A 14,970-nucleotide genomic window follows, 5' to 3' on the forward strand; every position below is an offset into this window, starting at 1 on the left:
CAATGACGCCACCTTTGACGCCAACATGGACGACTTACATTTTTACACACCAACTAATGAACATTTTCAGCTGGACGAATCAGTCTTCCCGAACAATGATTCGCCCGACACCAGAGACCAGACCGTGGAGAGTTTTGAAATTAATAATAACGATTTTTCTTCACAAGAGAGTGCACAAAGCAATCCAAATTTGGATACTAATGATCGGCTCAGACCAGTACGTCGCACAATTTTTTCTGATGAGGTTATACAGGTCGAAGAAAGACCGCCTCGTGCATGTTTTCCACCCACAGAGGTGATGTTTAATTTTGAAGAGGGAACAACTCCCCAAGTATTGGCTGAAGGCCACAGTATATGCGACGAAACGTTTAATGACAATCATCAATCAATCCTAGATATGGATTTTGGAATGGATAACAGCATTCTTCAGCAGCCAATGAGTCCCAGTCCAGAAGAGACTGATGCAAATTTACCAGAAATCAATACGATTATTAATACTTCAGATTCAAATTTCGGCAATCAAAATAATGGCACGGATGTTACGATCAATGTTCCATTTCTTACAACGGACAATTTAATGCTTCACGGTCAAATCTCTGGTCACAACGTCGACCTTTTGGTAGATACTGGCGCCGCGATAAGCTGCATCAGCTCGTCTACCTGGCGACGGCTAAACACAACAAACAATTTACAGCTGCGCGACCCCAGTTCAGCAGCGCTTCAGACGGTAGGCGGTCATAGCTTAACAATACTAGGCATATTTACAGCAGATTTATCACTAGGCAACAGGGTATTCACCCTAGATTTATTGGTAATCAAGAACCTCACTTACGATGCTATCTTGGGAAAAGATTTCTTAATACAGCATAACGCGCAGATAGACTTAGCGTCACGCTCCTTGAACCTAAGACCACCTTTTCAATGCCCATTTAATGAATTCCCTTCATTAGATTCACGCGTTACTCAGCCTGCAACGGTATACGCACACCGGGTCCTCATCATTCCGTCATTTTCCAAGTTTAGTGCACCCGTTCATATTGATAATCGCAAGCTCACTCAAGCACAGCCTCCGCTCACTATACCATCACAAAACCTACACATTAATTATAACATTACAAGAGCGCAAGTATTGGCTTCTGTCAAACTAATCAATCCAGGCTCACAACCAGCCACTATCCACGAGCGCACAACACTCGGGACAGACGTTCCCTTCCGGGTAATCAAACAAAGCGGGCAGTTTCCGTTTGACCCAGGAATTATTTGTAAAAACATCATTAAAACCCAAGAAAAACGTTTGGACCATCGGTAAACGGCAAGGTTGTTTACTTGATAAAAACGGTGGACAGTATGGCTACGAAGTTAAATCGAGTGACCGAGGACATGAAAATTGTTAAGGATACATTTGTCCGATGGCGGCTAACCTTTCGGGAGTTTGCTAAAAAGGACAATTGCAACAAAAACATGCAAATGGAGTTTTTATCAAAGTACGCCATGGAAATTAACACTGCATTTGCCACAATCCTGCGCTTGTCGGAAATTCGCGATGCAGTCGCACAATTTTCTAGGATAACCAGTAAAACACTTGTGGGATACGATTCACTTCCGCCCTATATCAATCGTCAAGTGGCGGACAGATTGGAAACGGATCCCTCCCTTATAGTTACAAAACAATTGTTAGATGAAGGCGTTCCACTTCTTATGGAACCTATGGTGGATTTTACGCTTTTGGACGAAGGCAAAAAGCTCTCTGTATCCCAAAGTAAGTTAGAAGCCACTATGCTTTTCACACTACCAATTGTTACTTCGGTACAACACATGTGTACTATAGAAAACCTTACCCCCTTAAAATTTAACGTATCCAACACTTGTTTCACCGGCCCAGTTCTTCAGCGTAATCTACTACTAATCACATGTAAAAAAAATCAAATGCTGGTCACTGATGCCATTCTATCAAAGTGTATGACAAACAATGAGTTTGTTCTGTGCCCCACTAACCTTCTTAATGTCGTTCAAAATCCAAACTGGTTGGGGTTCCCTTGGTCTCCATACTCTCACATGGCTTATCCACGACACCACATACCGTCAAAGAACTGTGACGGCCTGAAGGAAATTCACCACATCGGCGGACGTTACTTCTTGTCTGCAACCTCGGGGACGTTGACCACAAACAATGGTCCCATGCGTGTGACACCTCTGGCGGTATTTCATTTACCCTGCAACGTATCCTTCGAGAGCGCTACGTCCGGTATCGGCGAATGCCCACAGCGTATGGAAATCGAATTACCGATTTTTGGAGAGACACATCTCTAATATACCTCTTGGAAGTCGGTAATGGACGATAAACAATTAGATCTTCACTTCCGTACGCTTATCATTCCGCCGGTCACCGTCATGAACCACTCCATTCTTCGTGGGCTAGACGAGACGTACCGAGTGCTCGATCGACAATTCACGGCACAGATTGACAAACTCCACGGCGACATCGATGCCATCAGCGAGGTTGAGGTCAACACAATCAACGAGATCCTACTATACAGTTCAGTAGCTGTCTCACTGTTGAACTTCGTCCTTCTTGTGGCATACGCTTGTTATCATCATGGTGTTTTCGAGCGCCTCAAGCATCAGCGCCACACGCCCCCCAAACGCTCTTTACCTCCACACGAACCTCACTTTGAGTTGGTACCGCCACTCAAGAAACCACGCTGCGAGTCGGAGGAAGACGACGAAGAGGAGCATGACCTCAAGCGACCGTCCGTCGTTGACGACACAGAGCTGGTACACCCCACGGAACCTCTCAGAGCAACTTACGCTTAACCAGCCACTTAAACACCTCCACCCGGATGAACTGAGTTCATGCGGCGAGATCGCTTGAATTCCGGCTAGGAAAACGGACACTCTCTCGCTCTGTTATTTACGGCCTCCAATTCAACTAAGCCAAAGGAGACTACTTTCTCTTTACTTATTACTTTCTGTTGCTCGGATACAATATTCGTTTACCTTTCAACTTGGTAAATATTTCATGTTATAAAAAGTGTTTTCAATCACACTGTAAAATTTATTCTTAGTTTTTTTTTTCAACAGAAAGTCATTTTTCTAGTTCTCTTTGGTGAATTTGGAGTTATTTAGCTTGCCGTAGCAGTCAAAAGCACTCACGCTTTATTATAATCATATTCAAATTAGGATATATTTACTCAGGGCTTTCAAAAACAAAACAAACAAAAAAATTATATACACATTGATTTTCAATTTTTCTTTTATCGGACATCTTCTCTAGTTTAGCATGAATCATTTACATGATATATCAAATTTTCAAGCGGGGACGCTTGTCTTCAAAGGGGGAGGCCATGTTATGATAGGTTATGTTAGAATGAATCCGTATTTTGTTAATTGTAGTAAGCAAATAGACAAAGTTAAGATATTTGCTCTAGCTAAAAGGGTTGTTCAAGGTTGAGAGTATTCTTGAGGCATTGATAGTTTTTGTTGATTTAGCTTGAATAGGAAGTTGTTCGCTTAATTAGCGACATAATGACTTTTATCGGGTCGTACCATGTTTTAGGTACTTATCTGTCTTCAACTTTCCATTAAGTTGGTAAACTTACAAGTCTCTGTTTATATAGTTTCCTTTAGATGTCGTACGTTAATTGTCGGTATCATTAGCACAGCACGTAGGATCGCCCACACTCAAGTAGGAGGTGCTTAGCTCTGCAGTGTTGGCAATCTGATTAACTATGCTAATCAAAGTCAGCAAACATCACACCTACGCTACTTGAGCGACCAGTTCTTTCCCCTTCCATTCAATAACTTTCGATTACAAGTTACATATTTGTTTCTCCAAAGTTACCTTATGACCTTTCCTACCTACTCCCTTAGTTTCATGGCAAAGGACATTCGTTTTGTATCCTTAAATTCTTTTCAAAGCTTTCCTTTGTTACCGCTAATTTTGCCGACGGTTAATGATATCTGATGTAACTGTTTGCATTGTCAAGTACCGTCCAATCACCGCATTCTGCACACGTGGTCAGTGCTTGTCAATCAAACGTACTACTTGTTTTACTACAAATAGGACCGCATTGTAATTCCTCATTACCTCTTCGTACCACTGACTCAGAATAAAGGTACGACTCCGGTCTACAGAAGTCCTCCCGTCTAATCATTACAACACTTTGCACATCATAAACCCAGAGCCTTTTTTTGCCAATGAAAATAACAAGCTTAGTTAACAACACGCACGTCCCAGTCCTCGTTATAGACCATGAAGACATAACGAGCCCCAGCTTCTTAGCTCCAGCAACGTGCGCTGGATCCTGCAGAGATTGTCCGTCTCGCGTACCATCTCGACGGGGGGCACCCTGGTTTCTAGTAATGAAAACATTCCTGCCCAACACATAGGCTGTCGTAATCTCTAAGTGTGAGGTGAGGAAACGTGTGTTTTATCTGTCAACGTATAAAGCTTCGTCACTTTGTCTAGTCGTCCAACCAAACAATCAAAGTAAGGGAAATGCGGAATGTTATCGTGAATATTCCGTTAGAAAATGTGAATTGAAAAACATGTGACGCAAAGTACGTAGGGTACAATCCAGGTTTTGCTCCGATAGGTTTCTGGTTAAGAATTCCTTTTGGGGGGATTCAAGCGTAAACTAAAAGAAAGGCAAAATCCACGCAAAATACTGGGCTTATATTCGCGCCGCTTTTTCGATATCTTTTTCTCAGTTTATATTAAAAATCCTTCATTATTAGGGTTTTTGGAATTCGCTGATCAAAACGGGAGAACGGCGCCCTTCTGTGTTTTAACTTTTTTTTTATTGGAATAGGGATCTGCGTAGTTCTTTCTGCGTTCTACATTCCGTTAAACGAGCTTAGAAATGACTTCTGTACTTCTTTCCCTTATGGAGTTCCCTTTTTATGCGAAGTGAACTTTATGATAATTCGTTTCTTGGAATCACATAATGTATTTTGCGGAGCTTCTCTTACTACCCTGACCTTTACTTGTTTACTATCAAGTCTCTTTTGCTATCATGACAATATTATAACAAATTTGATCATATTCAAATATGGGAGGCGGCCGACGAACCGGCCAGAAGACCTCCCAAAGGCATGTAGATGTCATAGTCATTCCGATTTAAACTTAAGTCCTAAGTGAACGTGTTATCATTATTATTTCACGCACGATACATAAGTAAAAATATACAAAGGCTGTTCAGCAGAAAGGGTTCGGATGACCCACGAGAATCCCGTTCGCCCAGGGGACAGGATCAAATTTGCTTTTAAGTTTGAATTGCAAAAGAATATCATTTTTTTTCTGTACCCCAAGGCATTCAGTCATGTTACAATGACAGATCCTTTGCCCGGATAAACCGGCTAAGGTACAGAAATAAAAACTAGATCGAATTTCCTTTTTTATGTTTAAATCGTAAAAGCATGCTATTTTCTTCTGTACCCCAAGGCGTTCAGTCGTGTTACAACGACAGATCCTTTGCCCGGATGAACCGGCTAAGGTACAGAAATAAAAAACTAGATCAAATATGCTTTTTTATGTTTAAATGCTAAAAAAAAAAATGCTATTTTCTTCTGTACCCCAAGGCGTTCAGTCATGTTACAATGACATATCTTTTGCCCGGATAAACCGGCTAAGGTACAGAAATAAAAACTAGATCAAATATGTTTTTTTATGTTTGAATGCAAAAAAGCGTTCAGTCATGTTACAATGACAGATCCTTTGCCCGGATAAACCGGCTAAGGTACAGAAAAAAAAAACCTAGATCAAATATGTTTTTTTATGTTTAAATCGTAAAAGAATGCTATTTTCTTCTGTACCCCAAGGCGTCCAGTCATGTTACAATGACAGATCCTTTGCCCGGATAAACCGGCTAAGGTACAGAAATAAAAACTAGATCAAATTTGCTTTTCAGTTTGAATTGCAAAAGAATTTTTTTTCTTCTCTACCTCCGCCATCATGCGCAACACTTCACTACGGCGGGCGAAGGATGAGAATTCGCGCCATTGCTGATGCTTGTAAAATCCTCGCTTGTGCCGTCTGTGCTAGTTCCTGACTGCGGCTACTGGATTGATTGCGTTGGCTTGATCGATTCCGATTGATATAACGTCGGCTATATCAGAATATCGAGTGTTATTTTTTTTTCTCCGGGCTTGGATTCGTCTTGTCGCCTTCGTATTGTCCAATATCTTTGCAAGGCCGCTTAAATCCATCTTTTCTATATTCCTATTGTTCTACATCAATAAAGCCGGAATAATGCCTAAGGCCGGGGCAATAACAACCGTCGGTATTACCGGTCCTCTTCGGTGCTCTTCTCCGTGTTTCACTTCTATGGCATAGCCATTGACAATTCTATATCCCGCCTGGAATTGCTTTTGAGTAAGCTACCTTTAAATTCCTTCCCTTGAATGCCACATGTCTCTCGAGTTAGTAAGGTACCACTTATGATTTCGATCAACTCGCTGTATTGTTATGTTCACATCCCTCTCCGCGAGTCAGCTTGTTGTGTACGCGAGCACGGGATTTTCTACGCGGCCCGTGATACGATTTTGGCGCCCTGTCGGTTTTTCCCTGAGCCCGGCCCCTAATTAAACATTTCTAATAAATTAAGACTAAATAGTTCAGATTACACAGGAAGAGTATCCCGATGAACTGATTGATTGTTGGCACCAGTAAGAAGTGTAGGTGACTTTTTTATTATTGGGTTTGACCCTTTTACTATTGGATTATGACGTCGAGCATGGCAACCTCAGCGAACCAAAATTTGACTTCCGGAATTGCTGGGGCTCGTTATGGAAAGCGGCTGAAATGCCTCAGACAGTGTGCATTTCACGTCTGGTTCTTTCAGCTTTCTATTGTTTTCTGCCGTCGCCTTTCTTCTTGAGTAAGGTCCATATAAAATTGAGCGCTAAGCATAAAATGAACAAAAACCGTCATTGCGTGAAGGCTACATTTGTTTCGTCACTCGGCTTCTCTTTTAAGCAAAACAATGCTCTGCGTTACGTATGAGAAGGATCAACGATTCGCAAAATACGACGATACACTAGGCGATTTTGTACGCTCATATGAGCGAATTGAATCACCGGCGAAAGTGATCGCCATTATATCAGACGAAAAAGGCGTCCAGATATCGGCGAATTCGCCGCTACCGCAGCAGACAGACCTGGCGATTTTAAGCCGGTGATTGAAATTCGCTCGTACGAGCGTACAAAATATGTATCTAATCGCGGATTTTAGCACGCTTTTATGATGATCGTGTTCGCGATTTTGTAATTAATTGCGGTTTGATCTTGTTTATAACAACATGCCTCGGAGTAGGGCAAAAATCTACGTGACCAGAAAGCGTCTTGAGGACAGTTTCTCTCATTTTCTGATGACTAAGCACATACAGTCAAAGCTCTCTGAGCGACCGCTCTCGTAAGGGGCTCGTAAGCGACCAGCCCCGATAACGACCACGATCACGAATCACCGATTGAATTTTCACACAAACTCTGTAATTCTAAGCTCTCGTAAGCGACCAGCTCTGTTAACGACCACAATTTCAAAACACAAACTGAGATTTTCTTTTATTTTTAAGCTCTCGTAAGCGACCACAATGATTTTTGGCTTTACAACATCAGTCAACACCGGATAAACATCATATCCAATGCACGTTGAAATCACTTATAAAGCGGAAATGTTGCAATGTTTCACAAAAGCTGCCTTTCCAGTGGACAACTATTAAAGAATTCCATAATTTCAATTTTCTAACTTCAATTTCAACCATTTCTTTGTCTCCAGAAAATGTGTAAATGCAAGGAATCTCTAGTCCATTGCCAGCTCCACGATTTATCCTTTCTCCAGAAATACCCAGAGGTCCTGGCGGCTTAGCCTGCTCGCAGGCGGTACTACTCGGTGTTATCATCACGAAAAACCCGAACTGATTGAAAGCAGGCTACTGAGGCTCGTACCCAAATACCTTGAAATACTAATTCTTCTTGGTTTACATGAGCGTGGAAATAGACACAAAGATGAAGATTTATATGTTTCAACTGCTTTATCTGTTATCTGTGTGCACCAAAGACACTCGTTCTTCTAAAATCGTCGCGATCCCCGTGTATGGGCAAAGTCACTACAGAGTAGTAGAGAAACTTTCGCAAGAGCTCAGGTCGCGGGGACACGAAGTAAGTACTCGTCACGTTCTACAATATCACAGTCAACCAGATAGATACACTTATTTTAAGATACACCCATTTCAAATAACATTCTCAGTGCAAATGCCAATTAGTGTCAAATGACAGTTCTTCTATCAAAAAATACCATGGAACTCGTCAAATTTCTTCTAAATGTAGGAAAATGTGGATAAATTCTGCGATTATATAACTAATATTAATCGTCTTAGTTCTTACAAATTGTTATACGCAGTTTTTGATCTTAGAACCGCCATTTTCCAATTGCCATTCGCCATTTCCACTGACAGCGTTTGTTGAAACAGAGATGTATGTTTGGCGTTTTTTATCATTGTGAAGAACTATCGAACTCATAGGATTCAAGCATATGTTTTGCCACTTCGCCCTCTTTGATGTTATTTCGGCGAAACTAAAAATAGTGCGCAATATATCTAAAAAACGATGAACAAAGCACTTTTGAATGACATAAATGAGGCTTGGACATATATCAAGGTTACTGCTGTAGTTAGCCCTAAAAATATGTCCAAAAAAGTTTATCTGCAAAAATGATTCGTTCAGGGCATTTTCTAGGATTCTAAAACAAATAAACTGGACTAGACCGACGCGCAAGATCTTATTAGGCACGAGAGTATTGGAGCATTACATCGATTAAATGTTGGAACATTAGAATTCGGCTGATCTCCGCATAATTTGGCAGACACCTAGAGCTATAGTCTCAAAAGTGGTTTACGTTTCTTTTTAGAATGTTTTAATCAAAAGTTATTCTCGCCAAAAGGAAGGAAATAGCTACATTACGGCAAATTTGAAATAACAAAAACCTCTTCAATGGAATACGATATAGATAAAATGAGACTCCCTTTTGAAGTTTGATGTGCTGATGTAAATAAGACATATTATTGCGTTAATATAGGCGAGCAGTTAACGTACTAAAATTTACCCTTTAGACAACAGTGTGGTTCTGGGTATTTCGGTCCCTAACATAAAAATGGAATTTTTTTTTTCTTACATAGGGGGGGCGTGTGTCCTGTAATAACAGATGGACCTTTAACCAATCAGAGCGCGCGATTTACGAGTATCGTTGTCTCGTTGCGTACCTTTTCTGTGCATGACAAGCTGTGACGTCATCTGTGTATCTATTCGAGAACAGACGCATGCAAAAATGGTATCTATTTGATATAAATCTGGCTCGCACATTTTATTTTTCAAACGCCCCGGTCGTGAAGAATCATTACATAATCGCCGATTTGTAAATTTATTTCTCTCTGCATTTGTGACTATTGCAGTGAAGGGCCAATATACAAAATCGCAGGTAAAAGAAATACAGAACCGTGGTCAATATACGTATAGGAAAACACCCACATGCTATCATTTCTCAGGTGGCATTTCTTAACGTGGAATTCATTCCGTGATTTTCTGTTTCTCAAGTGGCATTTTACATTGGAATTCCTTCGTCATTGTTATTTTTCCTCTTTATCAAGTGCACTTTTTACCATGGAATTCATTCGCCAATGATGATTTTTCCTCTTTATCATGTGGCAATTTTTTACCTGTAGCTCATTCTTCAATAATATAATATTTTCCTTTAGTTATATTGATAACGGTCCTGTACTTTTATATGCGTTTTTGTATATCGGCGCTTTACTACAATACGTACGGACGCATGGACGGACGCAGACCGGACACCCCTTGTTACGTCATCAAATATAATAACTATCGCGAAAGGTAATAACCTCCAACGCAAAATGTAATAAGTGTTTAACACGAAATGTAATAAGTTTTCAACGCAAAATGCGAGGGAATATCTATAATGGTGAGAGTAAATAATATTAGATTGTTAAGTATGAGCTTAGCACAAAAAAATAACGCTGAAATTTTCGATTCAGAGGTCATCACCTTATTTGGCCACTTCCATGCTTTAGCTCAATGCACAGTATTTTGCAGTCTGCAAATCTTCCAAGTTTTTGAAAATATATATAAGTGTAGTATCCATCCACAGGTTATTGTCTTCATAGGTGATGGTGTTAAGTATGGAGATGTCAAAAGCCACACAAAGCGTTTCAAACTAACAGAGGAGTTTAAAGAAATGAAATCCAAACAACAAGAATGGCTTACTTCAAGTTATCTCAACAGCAATAAAAAACTGGCATTGTTTGACCATTTATTCTGTGATGCTCTACTGAACGACTCGCGCATACACGCCGAGTTAAACACTGCTGACCTAGTGCTCTCAAACTTGGTATTCAACTGTGGGAGCTTGGTTGCCGATATGATGGACATTCCTCTCGTCACTGTCTCCACACTTGAGCTCACAGTGTATAATACTGAAATGTACGGGATTCCCGCGTGTCCATTGTCCTATGTCCCGCAGTACTCCTCAGGGCTGAGTGGAGATATGGGGGTCTGGGATCGAGTTAAAAATCTTGGAATGTATGCAGCTAACTTGTGGATAAAAGAAGCTTATTTCTACCCGGGATATGACGAGCTGAAAGCCAAATACCGAATTAAGCCAGAGAAGACGATTCGTGAAAGTTTGATGACCGTGAGCTTGATTCTAATGGAAGCGGACTTCGTCTTGGCGCATGCGCAACCGCTACCCCCATGTGAGCGATATATGGAATTCTATCCTTTAAATCGATACCCATCCCTCCCCCCTCTCCCCAACGGCGCCTTTTGTTAGACGCTAAAGGCGATACCAAAACAATCTTTCATCCCTAAGGAATTTTGTAAGTTAAACTTTTCTAAACCTCAAGGCCATTAAAGATTACATGTTCTGCTTTTCAAAGCAATATAGTAATCGAAACCTCTCTGAGTCAGACTAGACATAGCTAACACGCTTATTTTACTTTAAGACGTTTCCCCGATAAATATTTTTCTTCTTTCACTTTTTATGAGAACAGTCGTAAAAGAAGTTGGATTCCTTACACCAAGTCCTGCTCGGCCCCTTCCGGCTGATCTGGAGAATTTCATGCATGGGTCTGGTGACGAAGGCGTGGTTCTTGTGTCGTTCAGCACTTATATGGATGATATGAACCAGAATGTGCTAGACAGGCTGAGTTCTGCGTTCAGAAAAATCTCTCACAAGGTTTTGTGGAAGGTTGATGAAGGTATGATAATAATAATTAAATACCTGTTAAACCAGGGGTATGGAAGATGGCGAGCCAATGTCAAAGGATGACAATATTACGTGAAGGAAAAAGCTTAGATGAATAATGTCTGGAAAGTGTCGAAAAGATGGTGTTGTTTTGTGTTCTTTTATATTTGTGTCATTTTGTGTCCACAGGATCTTACCCGAACTCCGTGAGCGACAACGTAAAGTTAGTTGAATGGATGCCACAGAACGACATTCTCGGGCACAACAAAACCAGGCTGTTTATCACGCACGCAGGGGCTCATGGGATGGCTGAAGCGGGGTATCATGGGGTCCCTGTGGTGGCGATGCCTATTTTTACAGATCAGCCAGATAACGCACGCATGCTCAGTGATGTTGGCATGGGTGTGGTACTCGATATCAACACGGCCACTTCCGAAGACGTGATCAGTGCTGTCACAGAGGTCATAACTAATCCAAGGTATGGATGACCTTTTCAACTGAGCCGTTTCTGCTATTGTGCCAATGTCAAGTGCAGGAGTGCTTTTGAATTCAAAATTTATTTAAAACTAGCCCATTAGACGCATCCATACCAAGGAAAGTTTCAAAGTTTCACACAACCCAAGCAAAGTTTCACACCACCCAAGCAAAGTTTCACATCACCCAAGCAAAGTTTCACACCACCCAAGCAAAGTTTCACATCACCCAAGCAAAGTTTCACATCACCAAGGCAAAGTTTCACACCACCCAAGCAAGTTTCACACCACCCAAGCAAATTTCACATCACCCAAGCAAAGTTTCACACCCCCCAAGCAAAGTTTCACATCACCCAAGCAAGGTCTCATACCACCCAAGCAAAGTTTCACATCACCCAAGCAAAGTTTCACACCACCCAAGCAAGTTTCACACCACCCAAGCACATTTCACATCACCCAAGCAATGTTTCACAACGCCCAAGCAAAGTTTCACATCACCCAAGCAAAGTTTCACACCATCCAAGCAAAGTTTCACACCACCCAAGCAAAGTTTCACATCACCCAAGCAAAGTTTCACACCACCCAAGCAAAGTTTCACATCACCCAAGCAAAGTTTCACACCACCCAATCAAAGATTCGCCCCACCCAAGCAAAGTTGCACACCACCCAAGCAAAGTTTCCCACGAACCCCAAACACGGGTTCGCACCAGCCCCAAGCAGACTCACACCAACAACAAGCAGTCTAAAACGAACCCAAACAAAGTATCGCACCAACCATAAGCAAAGTTTTACAAACACAGCAAAAATCGTTTTGCACAAACAAACGAAGAAAAGTTTCATAAACCAGTCCCTCGTCATACACTAACTTGTTTGTGACACCAAGATTAAGCACTCTGATAAACCAGAGAAACAATATATTATATGTAATAGGCCATTTCTAGTTTGCGCGCGCATAACCATAGAAACCTTCCTCAACTACCAGAATGCAGCGCGCCCATTATTGGTTATTATTGGGATTTATTGGTTATTCGAGGTAATTTTCTGTTGTTATTTTATAGTTACAGGCTCAATGCGGCACGTGTTTCCCACATATTGAAAAGCCGTCAGCGTGCGCCGGTGGAGGAAGCCGCTGACCATGTAGAGTACGTGCTGGCCGCTGGTCACGTGACCCACTTGAAGCCTCGGTCCCAGTCCATGCCGTTCTACCGTGTCTACATGCTCGACGTCATGGCCGTGCTAGGGCTCGCTCTAGCCATCGCTATGTGTGTATTTGCAGCTCTAGTTAGAGTAGTTTTCTGTTATTTGTTGAAGAAAACAAAGGAAGACTAAGATTTGTCTTTAAATACCGGACAGTTTAAAGACTGATCATTTGTAAGAATGAAGGTAATAAAAGCTGGCATAAAAGTGGCTTGATTTCTCCTCTACGTTCAGTAGACTAATGATGATGGTATCGGGAGATTGGGTCGAACGATAAGAGAACAAGCATTCTGGGTACCGACAAGTCGATTGGCATAATCGTTCAAAGCGTTCAACAGTTTGCATTTTGCAGACCGAAAATGTTAAGACCTCATATATCCCTCATAATGTATCATTTAAATGTGAAAGTGATCTATTTTTTGGGCTTAATTATTGCTTTTGTTGTTATCATTCTTATAACAATTAGTTCACAGTAGATCATGCGATGATCTGTGAGCGAGGAGGATTCATTTCCCAGCGCCATAACGAATTAAGGGATCTGGAAGCGGATCTTCTTGATATGGTCTGCAATGATGTAAAGATCGAGCCTGTCCTGCAAGATATCACAGTGATGTGAAACTTTGCTTGGGTGATGTGAAACTTTGCTTGGGTGATGTGAAACTTTGCTTGGGTGATGTGAAACTTTGCTTGGGTGATGTGAAACTTTGCTTGGGTGATGTGAAACTTTGCTTGGGTGATGTGAAACTTGGCTTGTCTGCCTCAGAGGGTCAACGGCAAGAAATTACAGATTCGATTTGAAGAACATTGACTTTAAAATTGCCAACTCTGAAAGCTCGGGTTGAATAATATTAATGTACTTTTTAGTTTTTAGTTTTCTCGATATTTTAACACTCCATACTTTTAGAATTAGTTTTTTGCTTTTAAATTATTTTTACACATTGTTATCATTATTATTGAATTCATCAGTGTTTAAACAAAAATATTTTCAATGTCAAATAATGTGATTGTAGAGAATTGTACATAGATTATTAGATTTTATAATTATTGTTAATAATAATAATAAATAATAATTATTATTATCTTTTCTAACCTCGAAGCTTGGTCTCGCAAATTTTGATTCTTAATGGCAAGATGCGCATAGCCCTTCGCTTCCCACATCTTGGACATGACTTCGATATAGCCTTTTTTCCTCCCATTCCTTCCTCATTGTATTTTATATTGTGTCCAGGCCCCGACCGCGCTCAGTGGACCGACTGTTTGTCAGCACCCTGGAAGAACGATAAATTTCGACTTTGCAGCGAAAAATTGCAGGGAAATTCTGGCCTTTTGGATTATTTTCTTCGAAAGATATGTTTAGAAATTATTCTTCTATGACATACAGGATTTTGAAGGGAAAAGCTGTCCGTTTTCTGCTGAAAAAGTTGCTTTGAAGAGTGGACGTTGTGATTGCCAGGGCGTGGAGCTTTTTACCCTGTTGTATTTTATTACGAGAGGGGAGGAGGTGAACCGAAATGAAGGAGGAAAATCGCGTAAACTGTTATGAATCACGACTAAAACGGATCCAGATCAGACTATGACAACTTCAAGAAATTGGCTTTATTACAGATATATTCGGTGAACAAATTAAAGATACTATTCGATACACGAACATTTCGTCTGGTTTGCCCGTGGTTCTACCGTGTCTACATGCTTGACGTCATGGCCGTGCTAGGGCTCGCTCTAGCCATCGCTATGTGTGTATTTGCAGCTCTAGTTAGAGTAGTTTTCTGTTATATTTTCTTGTGGAAAAGAAAGGAAGAATAAGAAAAAACAAACCTTTTTTTAACTTGTGGCGCGCGGGAAGCCGAGGTGCAATGCGGCGAGGGTGCGAAGAAATGAGAGCCGGTAATAAAACCCCCTCTTTTTTAATCCTTTGCGCCGTTCGTCACGAACTCAGCGCAGTAATTGGCTGAATTTGACATGTCACTCAAGCGTGTGAACGTGCCAAATCCTATCGCAGAGGCAGTGACTAAAGCACAGTGAGGTAAAACTGTAGTTATTAAGGGT

The 14,970-nt window shown here is 41.1% G+C and overlaps 1 protein-coding gene across 4 annotated transcripts; it reads left to right on the top strand.

The window, feature by feature from the left end:
• Window positions 1-1,340: 1,340 nt before the first annotated feature.
• On the top strand, window positions 1,341-13,134 carry LOC5508672 (UDP-glucuronosyltransferase 2B2). Of its 4 annotated transcripts, none has more exons than XM_001629214.3 (6): window positions 1,341-4,413; window positions 7,775-8,157; window positions 10,160-10,763; window positions 11,061-11,267; window positions 11,444-11,732; window positions 12,786-13,134. In XM_001629214.3, exons 2-6 carry the CDS (start codon window positions 7,981-7,983, stop codon window positions 13,054-13,056), a joined length of 1,548 nt encoding a protein of 515 aa, XP_001629264.2. In that variant the 5' UTR covers window positions 1,341-4,413; window positions 7,775-7,980; the 3' UTR covers window positions 13,057-13,134. The 4 variants fall into 4 exon arrangements, with proteins under 4 accessions (XP_001629264.2, XP_032233357.2, XP_048589672.1 ...); XM_032377466.2 differs by having other exon boundaries at window positions 10,176-10,763; XM_048733715.1 differs by lacking the exon at window positions 7,775-8,157.
• Window positions 13,135-14,970: the final 1,836 nt, after the last annotated feature.

Source organism: Nematostella vectensis, chromosome 10 (assembly GCF_932526225.1).
Source record: "Nematostella vectensis chromosome 10, jaNemVect1.1, whole genome shotgun sequence".
Classification (NCBI taxonomy): Eukaryota; Metazoa; Cnidaria; class Anthozoa; order Actiniaria; family Edwardsiidae; genus Nematostella; species Nematostella vectensis.

What these genes read in the sequence shown, in the direction of transcription:
- LOC5508672 (XM_001629214.3), top strand. Translation starts at nt 7,981, where the DNA reads ATGAGCGTGGAAATAGACACAAAGATGAAGATTTATATGTTTCAACTG. An exon ending in TTTGTGGAAGGTTGATGAAG is followed by an intron (nt 11,268 to 11,443) that starts GTATGATAATAA and finishes TTGTGTCCACAG; the next exon opens with GATCTTACCCGAACTCCGTG. An exon ending in GAGGTCATAACTAATCCAAG is followed by an intron (nt 11,733 to 12,785) that starts GTATGGATGACC and finishes GTTATTTTATAG; the next exon opens with TTACAGGCTCAATGCGGCAC.